The sequence below is a fragment of the Gorilla gorilla genome, chromosome 9 (genome assembly GCF_029281585.2).
Source record: "Gorilla gorilla gorilla isolate KB3781 chromosome 9, NHGRI_mGorGor1-v2.1_pri, whole genome shotgun sequence".
NCBI lineage: Eukaryota > Metazoa > Chordata > Mammalia > Primates > Hominidae > Gorilla > Gorilla gorilla.
The window spans coordinates 132,353,470-132,370,773 of record NC_073233.2 but is presented as its reverse complement, the minus strand read 5'-3'; the positions used below and the strand labels follow the sequence as shown (position 1 = coordinate 132,370,773).

Sequence of the window (17,304 nt, the reverse complement as noted above, 5' to 3'; positions counted from 1 at the left end):
GAAAAGGGCAATGCTCAGGAAAGAAACACTGTTTCTCCCATAAGTGATTTGGACTCCATTGGTTACACGGAAGAAATACAATTTTTCCTCAAACAGGTTCATCACCCCCATTTTAAGGGTTCTTTAATTTACAAATATTCTTAAGAGCTTTGAATACTCACACAGTAAGTCTTGAGGATCATTTCACTCAGTTCCCCGCTATTTCTGAGGATAGACTCAAGCTTATGTACCTTCCCCGAGGTCGCTCAGCTGCTCAGCAGTGGAACTGCGACTAAAATCCAGGCTCTTTATTTCCAGTACTGGTTGCTTTTCATTATGGCTCACTTTCTTCCTCCCTCAGCCTCTGGAAGATTTCATTTCAAATGTGAGCTGGCCTAGGATGTTAAAATCTGATTCTGTCCTCAGAAATTACATGCAACTTTTCAAAGGCTAATTTTTAATGTCGCATTTTTGCAAGTAGGTAGGAAGTATATAGAATTTTTTGTTGAGATGGCCTTGGCCAAATGACCAGGGAAATTCTTGAAGCATTTTGAAGAAGGTGCAGGGGAAGTGTGTTAGGACCCAGGGAGCAGCATGTATGGTACCTCTTAAGACAGTGGGGTGGAGCTTCAGGGACTTGGACTTGAAGGGTTTTAGTGATGCTGGGTGGAAGAACTTATAGAAATGTCAAGGTTATGAAGAACAGAATTTGGGAATTATTTCACATGCAATCACATACAATCATTGCCCTGTTTTCAAAAGTCAAGGTGGGGACCAAATGCAGTGGCTCATGCATGTACTCTCAGCTACTCAGGAGACTGAGGGAGGAAAATCGCTTGAACCCAGGAGGTGGAGGTTGCAGCGAGCCAAGATCATGCCACTGCACTCCAGCCTGGGCAATGGAGCAAGACTCCATCTAAACAACAAGAACAAAAAAACTTCAAGATGGAGAAGTCCACCACCTAGGGTGGTCAGTTATGGATCTGGAGAATATTTCAGAACCACGGAGAGCATTGTGTTACAAGTCAGTAGGCAGGTGAGATCCACACAGCAGTCAGTCAGTGGAGGGAATGACCACCGAATGGTATAATGCTGCATGTAGCAGAAACCATGTGGGGTACTTTTTGCATGGTTTCACAGATCAACTTTCTGCCCCTTGGCGCCTCACGCCGAATCCTGGGGGGTATTCCTTAACTGGTCCCCTTGCCCTCTGGTTTCAGTTGGGTTAGACCAATGGCAACATCAGCAGAGGAAATCAAAGGGTAGGAGGAGTGTGATATTATGCTATTTATTTCCCTGACTTCCTCCTAGCTGGGCAACAGTGGCAGTAACTGAATGCCTCATTTCTTACTGGGTTATAATAACTGCCCCCCCCTCGTCTCTTCATGCCAAGGAGTGATAATGTCTCCCTGCTGTTGCTAACCCAGAGAGCTTGACCATCTCTTTGTGGTTTCTCTCAACCACTTTTGCTTAAACGAATGCAGATAGTTTCTTTATTGTATTTTCAATTACTGTATTTATGTGGATCATCTGATTTTTGCAGAAACCCTGACTGCTGCACCTTCCAATAAAGGGTGGGAGAAATGATATGGCTCAGGTTTATAAGCCCACAGCCTAATGGTACTGTATAAAGGAAGGTAGAGTAGCTTTTCAGTTTAAAAAGATTATAAATAGTAGATTTCTTTGTGAAACAATGATATGTGAAATGCTGTGAAAATGTGTTGACTTACGAGTCTCTCTTTAGGAAGATTCTCTTCTATTTAGAAAAAGTAAAGTTTGGATGGATGTAGAGTGTTGCCCTTTGGGATGGTGCAGATTAATAAGGGTGAATTCAAAAGAATGAGGGATTGTGTCTTGGACAGCATGGACTAGATAAACAACACAGAATTTAGCTGACTATGGGATTGAGAGGGGCAGAGCAGCATAAAGACTCAAAAAGAGCAGAGCCCAGAGAGTTGGATGGTAGAATCAAATTTGAACCTGAGCTTCTCCTCAGCTGTGTTGCCTTAAGCATTACATGATGTCTCTGAGCATCAATTTCTTCATCTTTAAAAATGTTTTTCTCAGAGGTATTAAGTGAATTAGATGCCAAATTCTCGGTAAATTTGTTTCTGTCCCTGCTAGATCCTTTTCCTTTTAATATCAGCACTTGCACTAATTTATTATGTGACCTTGGGACAATTGCTTCATTTTTCTGGGTCTATGCTTGCTTATATGAAAATGATCATGTTCTATCAGATTATTTCTACATTCCATTTACAAGATATATTTATTTATATATTGACCAGATAATACATTTGCTATAGGCTGAACACTTGTGTCCCCTCAGAATCAGATTTTGAAATGACGGATGTTGAAAGGAGGTGGGGCCTTTGGGAGGTGATTAGGTAATGAGTGTGGGGCCCTCATGAATGAGGTTAGTGTCCTTATAAAAGAGTCCTGAGGCTGGGTGTGGTGGCTCACGCCTGTAATCCCAGCACACACACACACACACAAAGTCTGAGAGACCTCCCCCACCTCTTCTACCATGTAAGAACAAAACAAGAAGGCTCTGTCTATGAGGCAGAAAGTGGGCTCTCACCAGACACAGAATCTGCTGCTGCCTTAATCTTGGACTTCTCAGCCTCTGGAACCATGAGAAATAAATTCCTGTTGTTTAAAAGCCACCTGGTGTGTAGTTTTGTTACAGTGGGCTGAACAGCCTAAGACAATGTTTATGATATTAAAACTAGTACCAAAGAATAATCAGTGAAAGGAAGCCTCCTTTTACTTCAGTTTTCTTGTCATGCAGTCCTCTTCTTTTCTAGGGGTTACCATCGTTGCCTGTTAGCTGTATATTTTACATAGTCACGGCATGTACAAGTTGCGTGTGCCTGCACATACATACACACAGTTTTTTAATTTGTTTCCAAAGTCATGAAAACCTACTTTGAAATATATCCAGTATGAAAATTAATTAGAAGAGGAATGAATTAGGGTTTGTTACTAAGATAAATAAATGGAGAGAAAAGCCTACAAATGTATATGAAGGGTTGTGGTTAGGAAAAAAGTGGGGGGAGAGAAAGTAATGATGTGAAAACAGGGAGCTTTAGCGCTGGCTGAAAAAGTGTACACCCCAAGAAAGACACAGCCCACAGCAAGAATGTGTTTGTTCTGATCTATTGCCTCCAACTCAATTTTCATGATTGCACAAAATTCCATCCTATGGATGTATTAAATGTAACTAACAATTTTCTACTACTATACATTAGGTTATTTCCATTTTTCCAAATTATAAATAATACTTGTTTAACACACTTACTCAGCAACTCTTTGAGTTTTCCCCATACTTTGGATACATTCCTAGACAGAGACTGAATGAATTGCACAAGATTCTTGAATTTGGTTGCAAAAATCCTTCTTGAAAGTTTAACTCAATGTGCACTCTCATTACCAGAATAAACGTATCTGGAAAATCCACTCTTGGCCAGGTTCTGTCCTAGTCAGGGCACTGCTCATAGAAACATGTTACTTTCAGTTTTGGTGATGATAGTGTTTATATTATTGTCTCCTCCTTTTTACATCTTTTTTCCTCCTACTTTATTTCATCAACGACTTGTATCTGGATCGATAAAGAAAACAGGGAGCAACATTGAAAATGTTTTTTTTTCCTTCTACATTTCCTTCCATATAAACTAGCCTTATTTCTTAAACGGCTTTTTCTTGGCTTGACCGTATTTCTGGTGATCGGTTTAACCAGAGGAAGGGCAGACACCCTTGGCCTTTGAGGTAATGTATAAATATGAGGTCTCCTTCTGGAATATCTTCCTCCTGTCTTCCTCTTGGGTTTCAGTGCTGCTTCTCTGTGCTTTCACAGCACATGGCACATAACCTAGTAAGTGCCGGACCGTGTGGGACTGTTACTTGCTTACTTTTCCATATCCACTTCCGCCACAAATTAGACTGTGAGTGTTGTACAGGCAAGGTCCCCGGTGTCTATTTTGCTATATCCTCCATACCTAGCACAGTGTCTGGCACATATAGAGTAGGAATTTAGCAAATATTTATTGGATACAAGAATGGAGTGTCTAGCAGTTTTAGAAGCTGCCTTACTAAAGAGGCTTTCCTGTTTTCATCCTTCTGGCAACACATTCCTTTCTTTCACCACATTGATGAACATATGTCCCTCACCCTGGTCCCCTCATCATATTCTTCCTGTTCACTCAAGATCTCCAACTTTAGGCTCATGTCACCTGGTGGCTGTAGTAGAAACTAGTCCCTCCCTTAGTTTTGTAAATCTCAACTTTCCACCCCTTTATATGGTAAAATGTATAGCATAATATAAAATAGGTGACTTAAGCTCTAAATCTTTATTCAATTGAACATGGGGCTTTGAAGGATTTTATAAAATATCAACAATTGAGCATTCATTTTGTACTCTCCATTTAAACTGATATCCCAGAGATAACACATAGAAGAAAAATTTGCATGATGAGAAAATGAATCATTCACGCATGGAGCTCTCATTTTCCTCAGAATACTTGCCTGAACACTCGCCTTGAAAAGATGAATATACTTAGAAAAAAGCCACCAAGACCATAGCCTGATTCATCTTTGCTGTCTTTGCAGGGCACAATACTGCTTTCTCAGAACAAATCTTCCTCCTTTTTTAAAAAGAAATTCTCACAAATGAGTATGTTTTATGTCTTCCCAGAATTGCTTCTGGGACATTTGATAATACAGAGTTTTTTTGTAACTAAGTTCCTCAGTCATTTGAATGGCAGAGACTGCCACTTTTTCTTTTGCAATGCACAGTACATTATAGGGAGATGTTTTGAGACTATGCCAATATTTTGTTCCTTTTCAAACTTTCACACCTTGGTTTTAGCATCTATTAAAGATCAGTTATTGCCTGAATCAATTATTACTCTAATGCCTAAAAAATGAAGATTTTCTAATTCCATCAGTCTTTCTTTATTTGTTAGTGGGCATTCTGTTAAGAGCTGTTTCTTCTCATCAGTTTGTTCATTCATTTATGTCATTATGGACTCATGCTTTCTAATTTTATCTAATTGGTTATGATTCATTATCATCATTGTTTACTCTGATGCTCAATTTGTCCCTGACTTGGCCAGTGGAAGCCACTTCACACTGATTTCTGTGTCCTTTTAATATAGCACCATCAGATTTTGAGCACTTTATCACTGTCTGGCAAAATGGTACATTTCAGGTTCTTGCTGCCCGTTCCCTGCCCAGCATTGGTTCTGTTTAGAGACTGATGGCATTTACAACTAAGAGATGAGTGGAAGGTGAGATGAGCTATATTTAATGTCATTCTGTGCGCAGATATTCAATGGAATAACATTCATGTCTGTAAAATAGCATTTACATATTTGTCCCTCTGAATACACCTGTCTATGGGCAAATAATGGACTTGCTGTCTGTGAATGGGCCAATACTCTGTGGCCAAAGCCAGTGATTCCTAAGTGTCACTTGTGGCCCTTTTCTTACCACTTTTTACCTCCTCACATGACAGCTTCTTCCAGTTCCTATGAGTAACTGATTGGACTAGATGAGAAGAAAATCAGCCTGAGGTGGAAGAAAAAAAGCCCTGAGACTTTTACCCACACAATTTGGTTGTAAATGCCATTCTGTCTGGCCTCCTTAAAGACATGACTACTTGTCCCATTTGCTTCTTTCATTCTTGTAATATTTTGCAATACCTTCCTCTCCTGCTTCTTCCCTTTTTAAAAATTTTCCATACTACCCTGATCTGAGAATGAATGTGGACACATAGATAATAATTTAATATTCAAGGGACATGAGTTTTTCAAACCCTAATAATAACATTTTTGAGACTTTATTTGTCTTATGAACTTTAGATACAAGTTCTCATTTAATCTCCTGTACAAATGTGTGAGATAATTGTCCCTGTTTTATAAATGGGCAAACCGAGGCTGTAAAAAGTTAAGGTACTTGCCTAAGATTGCACAGATAGTCAGTGGTGGAGTAAAGAATTGAATTTAGACTGCAGGACTCTAGAATCGCCCACACTTTCAACACTAGCTGCCTTCCAGAAGGCTCAGTATGGGTGTGCAAGAAGGAGCACGTGTGATGCATATATATTTTCACCTTGTACAAAGTCCAAATTCTTGCTGCCTTTGAGCTGAACAAGTCCCCACATTCACTCTCAGTTGAAACAATTTGTCAAAAAATATGCTAAGATAAAGACATTGAAGATTTTTCTCCTTATTTAATGCACTGAGCATTAGCTCAGTCATTATTATTAGGGATCAGTAATATAAACATATCTGAGACCTACTGATCTATTGTTATATGGATTATGCAATAATGTATTTAGAAAATGTTTATCGAGGTTATATTCCCAACTTCAGCAGGTGATAATGCCTGCTAGATATAGAAGATGCTAAATACACTTTGAAGAAATCCTTAAACCTTAAAATACTGAAATTATGCGGTATTTTTTAATTTTTAAAAATTATTTTTCTTAAATTTGCAAAAGCCATGTTTTACTATTGTAGGACTATGTGACATAAGGAATATGTAGCAATAAGCAAAAGCTTTAAAAAAATTCCACAATCCTGGCACCTAAATATGACCACTTTTAGCATTTTGGTGTATATTTTTCTGGGTATGTCTGTGTAGTTGTGATGGCAAAGACCAGTTTGCAAAAACTATATATATATATATATATACACACACACACACATACACATATACACACACACACATACACACACACACATATATACAAAGATATGATCATGTTAAGTTCCCTTTTGCAATTTTCTTTTTTTTTAATTGACTTTTAAATTTTGTGTAGAGATGGAGTCTCACTATGTTGCCAAGGCTGGTCTTGAACTCTGGGCCTCAAGTGATCCTCTCGCCTTGGTCTCTGAAAGTGTTGGGATTATAGGCATTAGCAACTGCACCTGACCCGCAATTTTATTTTCATTGTGTAAAATGTTGTAAACAGCTTTCTGTATGATTAAATATATATACCAAAATTATGGTTTTTACTTTGTTGTGTTTATAGCTATCAGGTCAGTAGAAAGACAAATGTTTCTATTTGCCTCACAGAAAGCATAGTTTCCTTCTTTGCAAAGAACTTTGTAACAGTGACATTTCATCTGATGATCCTAAATTTCTTTTCTAAATTCTAAAAGTAGCTTTCCCTTTCTTATCCTGAGGTGTCAAATTCTGCATATCCCTTGCACCATTCTAGTTCGGGTTTCTTGTCTCCAGTCCCATCTGTCTCATTTCTAAAAGCCAGAAGGCCAGCTTGGTGATGTCAGCACTCTCCCATCTTGCTCACCATTGACCACAGTCAAGTCCAAATTGTGGTAACAACAGATCTGGGCCCAAACTGTGATTCTGGTCTCCTTTATGCTTTGCACCTCGCATTCTCTACAGCATGCGGGGCTTTCTGTCCCAGAAGGTAAATCAGGAAGCTGCTGAGGGAGAGGAGTGATTTATAGGACTGATGAGAAATTGGGAGAATGAACTTGTGGTTCAGGGTGGCCCAGCCTTCTTCCTACAGACCCTTTCCCTTTTTTTTCCTAGTTGGATAGGTATGTTCTCAGGGCCCCCACTAATCTCTTGCATTTGAAACCTTTCTCCTTTGTAGTGAAGACAACTGTTGTCCAGCTCAGTTTAGACCTAAATTCACAAGTTTAATCTATGGTGTGCATTGAGAGAATTACAAGGTCCTATTGCACATCCAAGCTGGGTTTTCCAATTAACTTTATCAGCAATAAAGCTGGCATTTTTTTTCCTGTGTGACTGCTGTCTCTATTTTTTCAACTGATTCTGGACTCAGACAGAAAGGGATATGATTAATTATGTCAATCTAAGATAATCAAAAGGGTCAGAATCTAATTTAAGGAAAGCTCATTAAAATGGAAAGTATGAGGGCATGGTCCAGGGAGCAGAGCTACACCACAGAATGGTGATCTGTGCTCCTGGTGTGGTGAAAAATAAGGATAATTTATACAGAAGAAAACGGAGGTGCTGAATAGGTTACATTTTCCATGCAAAGGCAACATACAGATATAAGATTTGATTGACTACTATTGGTTCCACTCTAAGGGGATTTTTTTACATGTTATTGTAAAGAGGTAACAGTCACAAGGGTCTCTATTTCCAGTGTCATTTAGTCTAGTTTGAATAAAGAACAGGGAGTTTAGTTACTGTATAACATCTCACCACAAAAGTCAGAAAGCAACAGTCATGCAACAGAGAAGAAAAACAGTCATGTTAACATGAGTGAGTCAGCTTTCAGGGCTTAACTTTTCCCCTTAGCATAACGAATCTGGAAGGTACTGACATTTTATTTTCTTTCTACATTTCTCATCATTAACCCAGTCCACAGTTTCCAACCCCTCCTTGCCCTGTATACAGCTGTTCTGTTCTCTATGTCACTTGGCACTCCTAAAATTTGCAGTGTTTTTTTCCTTTATAACCTTTTCCGTTTCCTTTTGTGGTTCCTTTTGCTGAGAATGCTTTCCTGATTTTCTCTGCTGGTAACCTTCTACTTGTTATTCAAGACTAATAGCAATACATTTCTAAAACTATGTCATAAAGCAGATTGTGAATTTCCATAGTAACAATATAATAACTGGAGATGTTCTGAATAAAGGTTTAGTATAAAATAACCTGTTATAAAATTAAAGATATACTTTCTATAATGGCTTATAATAATTTTTAAGAGCAAAATTTTTCTCCAAATTTTACAAGATGTGCAAAAAGTTATTCCAGGTATTGATTTTATAAAGGATCTCCAAGCCAATAAAGTGAATGTAGAGCATATGAAAAAGCAGAACACCATCATAACATTGACTAATGTAAACTTACACTAGCTATTATTCATTAATAAAAGTAGTTATTGAGCCATGATCTTCCTTAGATGTTGAACATCATCTTTTTATTTTATTTACATATGGCCCACATTCCATTAAAAAACCTGGCCAGATAATTCGTTAAATGCATTTCTGTTTAGCCAGCAAAGAAGCTTATATTCATTCCACTGACAAGCATAATTTAGCTTATTTAGAAAAAAAGGAATCATTGAAGAATCAAAGGTTTTAAGAACTTTCTTGCAAGAGTATGAAGAATAGCAGTCTTTGGAAACTGGGATGCTTGTTTACTTTATTTTCCAAACCACATCCAAACATATCCCTGGAAGGGGAAAATCATTAAAAATAGACCAAAACTTTGAGGAGGGTTTGTCACACTCTGTGCAGATGATTGTGGGGAGTGTGCTTATCGCGACACAGGGAGATGAAAAAATTGCCCCACAGCCTGCGATGCTTTCCCTGTCTCTACTCCTTTCCCACAGACCCCTTAGCCACCAGTCCCTATTTCAGTAGACAGAGATCTTAGCTGCAAGAAGCAGTGGATTCTGGTTAACTTTAGCAAAAAAGGGAGCTCATTAGCAATAAATGGGGGTAGTTCATAGAATCTTAGAACAGGCTAGGGAACTAGTTTTTGGAGCCAGACAGGTGGAATCTCAGCCAAGTTATACCACACAACTATCTGGTTAGGCTGCACCGATTGTTCATGTTGGCACCACTAGTACCTAACATTTTTATTGATTGGTAGATTTTTGTTTTTGATTTTGCAAAAATGAAATATAAATTGCTCCTGTTTTTTTCTGTCACTCACACCAAACTGAAGAGTTCTGCCTGGGAACATCTGACTGGCTGAGCTAGCTCTGATGTTCTCTGGGGTGCTTTCACAGAAGGAGGCTGGGTCCTTGCTTCAGCCAAGGCTCACACGGGGCAGAGTCCTCAATTTGGAAGGAATTCCAATGCTGGACAGTCACAAACAAACAGCTATATATTTTTAAATGTCTACTTAAATTTAGCTTTAAAACTGAATTTCACTTCTTTAGGGAGGACTTCTCTGACCTTGAAGACTTGGTAGGGCCCACTTTAAATGTTTTCATAGAACTCTATAGCCTCTTCCTGGCACACTTACTGTATTTCTAATTATGTGTCAGTATCTGTTTCTTCTAGCTTTCTCCATCTAGATTATATGTTTGAAAGTTAAGGGGTTGTGTCTGTTTTCATTGTTGCCTTGTTTTTAGAGCAAAACACAGGGTTTAAATTATTTTAAATGCTTGTGTGTATACCACACACACACACACACACACACACACACACACACACACTGGAACTTCCTATTTCTACATATCTTAAATTGTATTTCTAATTCATAGTCTCTCCCACACTGATGTTGACTTTTCCGAACAATTTCTTCAGATCTACCTTCCAGTTTACTTATTTTCTCTTCACTTGTGTCTAACATAAGCTCTCTAACATATTCATAGAGGTCCCAATTTTAATCATCATATTTTCATTTCTAAAAATTCTATTTGATTCTTTTTTTTTAAATTTTTTTATTATACTTTAAGTTTTAGGGTACATGTGCACATTGTGCAGGTTAGTTACATATGTATACATGTGCCATGCTGGCGCGCTGCACCCATTAACTCGTCATCTAGCATTAGGTATATCTCCCAATGCTATCCCTCCCCCCTCCCCGCACCCCACCACAGTCCCCAGAGTGTGATATTCCCCTTCCTGTGTCCATGTGATCTCATTGTTCAATTCCCACCTATGAGTGAGAATATGCGGTGTTTGGTTTTTTGTTCTTGCAATAGTTTACTGAGAATGATGATTTCCAATTTCATCCATGTCCCTACAAGGGACATGAACTCATCATTTTTTATGGCTGTATAGTATTCCATGGTGTATATGTGCCACATTTTCTTAATCCAGTCTATCATTGTTGGACATTTGGGTTGGTTCCAAGTCTTTGCTATTGTGACTAATGCCGCAATAAACATACGTGTGATTCTTTAAAGTTTGGGGGGTTCTTTCAGTTTTGATGGTTCCTTCATTATACTTTCAGTTTGCTTTTTAATTTTTAATTTTTAAAAACATATTGTATGCATCTATTTTGTTTTCTGTCCCTGACAAGCTAGTAATTTTGCAGGTTTGGCTAGGTACATAAATTGTGTTTTATCATTCCTGGTGAGTCTTATTGATGGTGGATTGTTTTGTGTTTGTTTAAAATTTTCATCATGAGCTCATGATCCTTGGATATTTATCTGGGGAAATAATTTCATATCTGGATTTAAGTTTTATTCTCCAGAATGAAATTTTTGTTATTGTCATATTTGTAATATGAATTTTTTACTTGAAACACAGAGGTGATTAGAAATTGTCAGAGGCTATTTTGTCTGTTTTTCTGCCATTCTAGAGCCAAGGCCAAGTCGGTCACATTTCTAGGCCTGCTCCTACTGTGGGCATTTTTTCTCCACATTAGCCATGGAGAATTTTTTTTTTCCTGGGGAGTCAGAATTATGTCAGTCATGGTTCCAAACTTCCAACCTGCTTAAAGTTCCAGGCTTTATCTTTTTATCTCCTGCATAGCTAACTCATTAAACCCCAGCTCTGACCCCCCAGGAATCCGCGAGTTCCCCAAAGGCAAACTCTAGCTCTGGGGTTTGTGCATCCCTCTGAAGTCTTTCTTACTTCTTCTCTTTTGCTCTCGCAGATTTTTACTTAGTTTTTGGCAGCTCAAATATGAACAAATAGATGCTTTTAATATTTTGTCCAGAATTCTTGGTTTTTGTTTTTATCCCAAGAACTCTTTCTGAATATAACTGTGATGCTGAATACTGTCAACTTGATTAGATTGAAGGATACAAAGTATTGATCCTGGGTGTGTCTGTGAGGGTGTTGCCAAAGGACATTAATGTTTGAGTCAGTGGGCTGGGAAAGGCAGACCCACCCTTAATCTGGGTGGGCACAATCTAATCAGCTGCCGTTGAGACTAGAATATAAGCAGGCAGAAAAATGTAGAAGAGAGACTGGCCTAGCCTCCCAGCCTACACCTTTCTCCCATGCTGGATGCTTCCTTCCTTCAAACATTGGACTCCAAGTTCCTCAGTTTTGGGACTTGGACTGGCTCTCCTTGCTCCTCTGCCTGCAGACAGCCTATTGTGGGACCTGGTGATCATGTGAATTAATACTTAATAAACGCCTCTCTCTATGTATCACATTAGTTCTGTCCCTCTAGAGAACCCTGACTAATACAATAGCTTTTGCAATATTACTGGAAATAACTAGCTTTAATAAATATTTGTTGGATGATTAATAAATTGACGTCTACTCTAACGAACAGAAGATTCTCTTTTCTATTGTTAGATAATTACTGCATACCTAATAAACTGCCATTCAGGATGGGAAAATGCAATGGGTAAGGAATTATGTGTACTAAATAGCAATGCTTGTTTTCTTCATAAGAGTAAACCTCATAAACATTATTCAAATATGGAACTGGAAGGAGACTTCCTTGGTAGTGCGGGAGAATTGGGCCAAGTGATCCAGACCTGTTCTGGTGAGTCCCCTGGCTATTTCCCTTGAGTGTTTTTCCAAGTGTCCACTCACTGGCATGTAAGTCCTAAGCGGCTCCTGCTCCTCAACACTGGACAAATGACCACACACTTGCTACCTTATAGTGTACGGTAAGTCTGCACTCAAAATTTTTTGTAGGTGCTTGGAAACCACAACTTTAAGTGAAATAATGTACTGTATAATGAGAGCAATTTTCCTATAGGGTAAGTGACATAAACAAGAGTTAAGTTCCTATGGCATGTAATTTTGTGATTTTATCTTGCGACAAGGCCAGAGGGTTTTAACGTGACTTTCCTGAAGGTTAAAGGATGTCAAAAGAGGTGTGGGGAGAGGGGAGAGATAGAGAGAGGGAGAATATATATATATAGAGAGAGAGAGAGAGAATGCATGCCTGGTGGAAGCTCTACCCTTTTATGACCTAACCTTGAAAGTCACATAGCATCACTTCCACCATACTCTAGTGATTGGAAAAATCCCAAGTCCCTGCCTAGAGGCAAAATTAGGGCATATAGGCCTCATCTTTTGATTGGAGGAGTTTCAGTCCTATTATATCAAGAGCATGTGGGACGTAAGGTATACATGCGTGACTGTGTATGTGTGTGTGCCCCAGTATAGTCATACTTGGGAAATACAATCTGCCACACACATACACATTGTATAGTTGTTATAAACAACATATTATATCAGAAAACATCCAGCATAAGGCCAGGCACTCTGTAGTTGCTCCATATGCATTAATTCTCTTTTCTCTTGATTTCTTCCCTTTATATTAAAAAATGGTTTTTTATTTTAAGTGACATAAGATGGAAAAGAAACATAAACGGTGTTATTTTTCTTGCACGTTCTACTATATTGAGTTGTCAGGGCAGTAAATATCCATTTTACAAATGGGGGAATTATAGCTCAAAGCTGTTGAGTAATTTTTGTCTTAAACTAATTTGGTAGGATGATTTATTTTTTGTTCTCCACTTACGTTTTAAATAAACTTTTTATTTAAGTGTAACATAAGGATAGAGCTCGATGAATTTTTGCTAACTGCATACATCTGTGTCACCAGCACCCCTGTCAGAACCAGACATTGCCAGCAACCCTAAAGCACCCTTCACATCCTTCTCCAGTCACTAGCCCCTGCCTGCCCAGGCAAGAGGAACTGCTGTGTGACTTCTAGCACCATAGATTAGCTTCCTTGTTTCTAAACTGTATATAAATGAAATCATAAAATATACCTCTTCTGTGCTTGGCTCCTTTCACTCCCTATTGGTTTGTGACATTTATCTATGTCATTATCTTTCATGGCTATGTGGAATTTTATTTTATTAACATCCTACCATTTATTATCCAGTCTACAGTTGGCTGACAGATGGGGTGATTTCAGTTTGTGGCTGTTAAGGACAACGCTGCAGTGCACAATCTTGGCATGTCTTTAGGTAAATATGCCTACTTATTTTTAGTTAGTATACACAATTTGTTGTCCAAGTCCAGACACTTCTGAGAGTGAAAGGGTATGCTATTAATAATTATACAGACATAATGAGTGTAAGTCAGGACTGTCCCAGGCGAACTGGGATTATTTTAGGTAGCCTTAGTGAAACTTACAAATGCAGATGCTCCCATGTCTTTGAATTTTTCTTAAAATATTCATCTAGCAGATCATATGGAGAGCAGCTTTGTCATCTGAACAATGGCAGGATTAGACCCTTACATCCATCTCCCATTATACCTTAAGCCTGCATGCCTAGAGAGTAACTCTGTGTAGGGGTGTGTGTGTGTGTGTGTGTGTGTGTGTGTGTGTGTGTGTGTGTGTGTGTGTGTGTGTGTGTGTGTGTGTGTGTGTGTTAGTGTGTGCTTTCTAGCATATGTGTTGTGATATTTTAATCTCTTCATATATAGTAAAGGCCTGTCTGTGGCCCTTATTAGAGCTGCGAGTAGGTGGTGTTTGTGGTGGAGGTGGTGTGGTTTCTGTTCTGAGCAGTGCATGGTCCAAGAAGCCTTTTATCTGAGGTGCTCTCTGTAGATCTGATCTGACCTTTTTTGAGGGGTCCTACTCTCATAGCTCCCTGTGAAGATTTGGAGATGGTGGCTTAGGTTGGGGCTATTCACTCTTAAATTCAAGCTTAGGCTCTGAGAGTTAATGAGAAAGGAAAAAATGAGTCCCCAAACTCAGCACTGAATAATATGAAATCCCTGGAGTAGAGGGAAAGTTTGAGTGGAACCCCCACTCCCAAGATGCTAGGTAAGCACCGTTATCCAGGCTGTAAACAAAGACAGTGCAATTCCTTCCCTATAGAGACAGATCTTGGAGAAATTCCCAGGGGAAACTGTGTCTAATCAGGTCCCTGAGATCGTCAAGCAGCTTAAATTCCTCTGTGATATGACAGCTGGGGTTCTGGTCAAAATGAGAGTTCCTAGTTTTTTTTCCTGAAGTTGCCAAGACCACCTGGGAAAATCCACAAACAGAAACCATGGTCTATTCCTGGAGCACCTCGGAGCCTGGGGTCTGTAAAAGCTCTGATTCTCAGCACCAAGGGAGTCAAAAGAGGTAATACGCAAGGCTGTGTGCTTTCTGCACAAGCAGCACCATTTTCTCTTTCTGGCTAATGGAAAAAGAGATGGCGTAAGGCCCAGCACTGAGTGGGGCCCGGGAGAAGGAAGGTGAAGGTCTGAATCCTGTCTTTCCTGATGGTCTCTTTGAAACCCACAACCAAGGGCTCTGGGAAGTATGGATCCCGTCTCTGCTCTCAACACTGACCCTGAGGTGAGATGGAATGGAGGGTCTTCGAGCAGGCGGGTGGGATGTAAAGAGCCAGCAGGGAACACTCTAGGCTTTCTCTCCAGATGGAAATCCACTATCTAGTTGGGAGACGGAGGCAGAGAATGGGAGGGCATCCTGGTGACCTTGAGAGCTCTGGTCTCTCAGCTCTTGAGGCAGCGGCCCAGGTTGTACTCTTGGTTCTCAGGGTGTCTTTCTGAGAGTCCCTGGGCAGCCAACTCAGGTGTGTTGTCTCCCTCGTCATCTCTCAAGCAGAGACGGAATTCTTGCTGCCCATGGTAACAGATGCTAGCTTGAATTCATGATCGGCCCAGCAGAGCTGAGATCCTCTCACAGACACGTTGTCAATACCTCAGGGTGGGGAGGTGTGTAGATGAGGGAGGATGGAAGAGAGGGCACCTGCACACTGGCTGGTCCGCTACCGTCTTCTTCCCTTAGCCATGCTTGTGCCTGTCATGACTCTTTGTGTTTTGCCCTCTGCTTCCCCAGACAACTCGCCAAGAGAGAATGACTCTGAGAAACAGCTCCTCAGTGCTGAGTTTATCCTTGTGGGATTATCAGAACAGCCAGAGCTCCAGCTCCCTCTTTTCCTTCTATTCTTAGGGATCTATGTGTTCACTGTGGTGGGCAACTTGGGCTTGATCACCTTAATTGGGATAAATCCTAGCCTTCACACCCCCATGTACTTTTTCCTCTTCAACTTGTCCTTTATAGATCTCTGTTATTCCTGTGTGTTTACCCCCAAAATGCTGAATGACTTTGTTTCAGAAAGTATCATCTCTTATGTGGGATGTATGACTCAGCTATTTTTCTTCTGTTTCTTTGTCAATTCTGAGTGCTATGTGTTGGTATCAATGGCCTATGATCGCTATGTGGCCATCTGCAACCCCCTGCTCTACATGGTCACCATGTCCCCAAGGGTCTGCTTTCTGCTGATGTTTGGTTCCTATGTGGTAGGGTTTGCTGGGGCCATGGCCCACACTGGAAGCATGCTGCGACTGACCTTCTGTGATTCCAACGTCCTTGACCATTATCTGTGTGACGTTCTCCCCCTCTTGCAGCTCTCCTGCACCAGCACCCACGTCAATGAGCTGGTATTTTTCATTGTTGTTGGAGTAATCATCATGCTATCCAGCATAAGCATCGTCATCTCTTACGCTTTGATACTCTCCAACATCCTCCGTATTCCTTCTGCAGAGGGCAGATCCAAAGCCTTTAGCACATGTGGCTCCCACATAATTGCTGTTGCTCTGTTTTTGGGTCAGGGACATTCACCTACTTAACAACATCTTTTCCTGGCTCTGTGAACCATGGCAGATTTGCCTCAGTCTTTTACACCAATGTGGTTCCCATGCTTAACCCTTTGATCTACAGTTTGAGGAATAAGGATGTTAAACTTGCCCTGGGCAAAACCCTGAAGAGAGTGCTCTTCTAATGGGTCTCTTCATATCACTGGCAACCGATTCTCGGTAAGCATGATACTCAAGTGTCTTTCTATTTATAGGTGGAGGAATTTTAATATTTTTCCTCAAAGAGGGTCTCCTCTCCACTTTTAAAAATTGGAAATCTCTTTCCTATGCTCTCCTTGAGGACTATATTATTTTGCAACAATTAAATTGGCTCATTGCATGCAAGTTAGCGTCTATGAAATGTCTTTTGTTTACTGAACTCTGTATTAGGCCCAAGAGATGAGTAAGATGAGGCTCCATGCCTTCCATTCTTTTCTTGGTAGGCTAAATGGGTTTTTCTGAGCAAGAACGTTTCTGGCTGGAACAAGGGGCAGGTGGTGGTATAAAGGTTGAGGAGTGTATTCCTCTTTAGTTACATAAGCAGACTTATTAAAGATCAGTGGTAGATACCTTGGTGCCAGTGCTAATATGATTATATATCCAGCTCTTCAGGAGGTTGCTTGGTCAGGAAGATCATAAACCCTCCTTTTCATATACATGTATGTACATAAAAGAAGCCCTCACACAAGAATTTTCTATGATCTGCTCTGTAAGGATAAATCAAATCCAAATCTTTTATTTCAAAGTTCTAAAGCTTCTGGGCCTTGGAATGGTAATCAGGGGTAAGTGATCCTGTGTAATTGGGCCAATTTCTTAGGCTCCGGAGACTCAGGCTGGAAGA

General features: G+C 39.9%; 1 protein-coding gene across 1 annotated transcript; it reads left to right on the top strand.

Annotated features, from left to right (window-relative positions):
• Nucleotides 1-15,681: 15,681 nt before the first annotated feature.
• OR8B4 (olfactory receptor family 8 subfamily B member 4) lies at nucleotides 15,682-16,609 on the top strand. Its single transcript, XM_019036015.2, is given in 3 exon segments — nucleotides 15,682-15,706; nucleotides 15,709-16,425; nucleotides 16,428-16,609. Coding segments are annotated over 3 exon segments (924 nt in total).
• The last annotated feature ends 695 nt before the right edge of the window (nucleotides 16,610-17,304 follow it).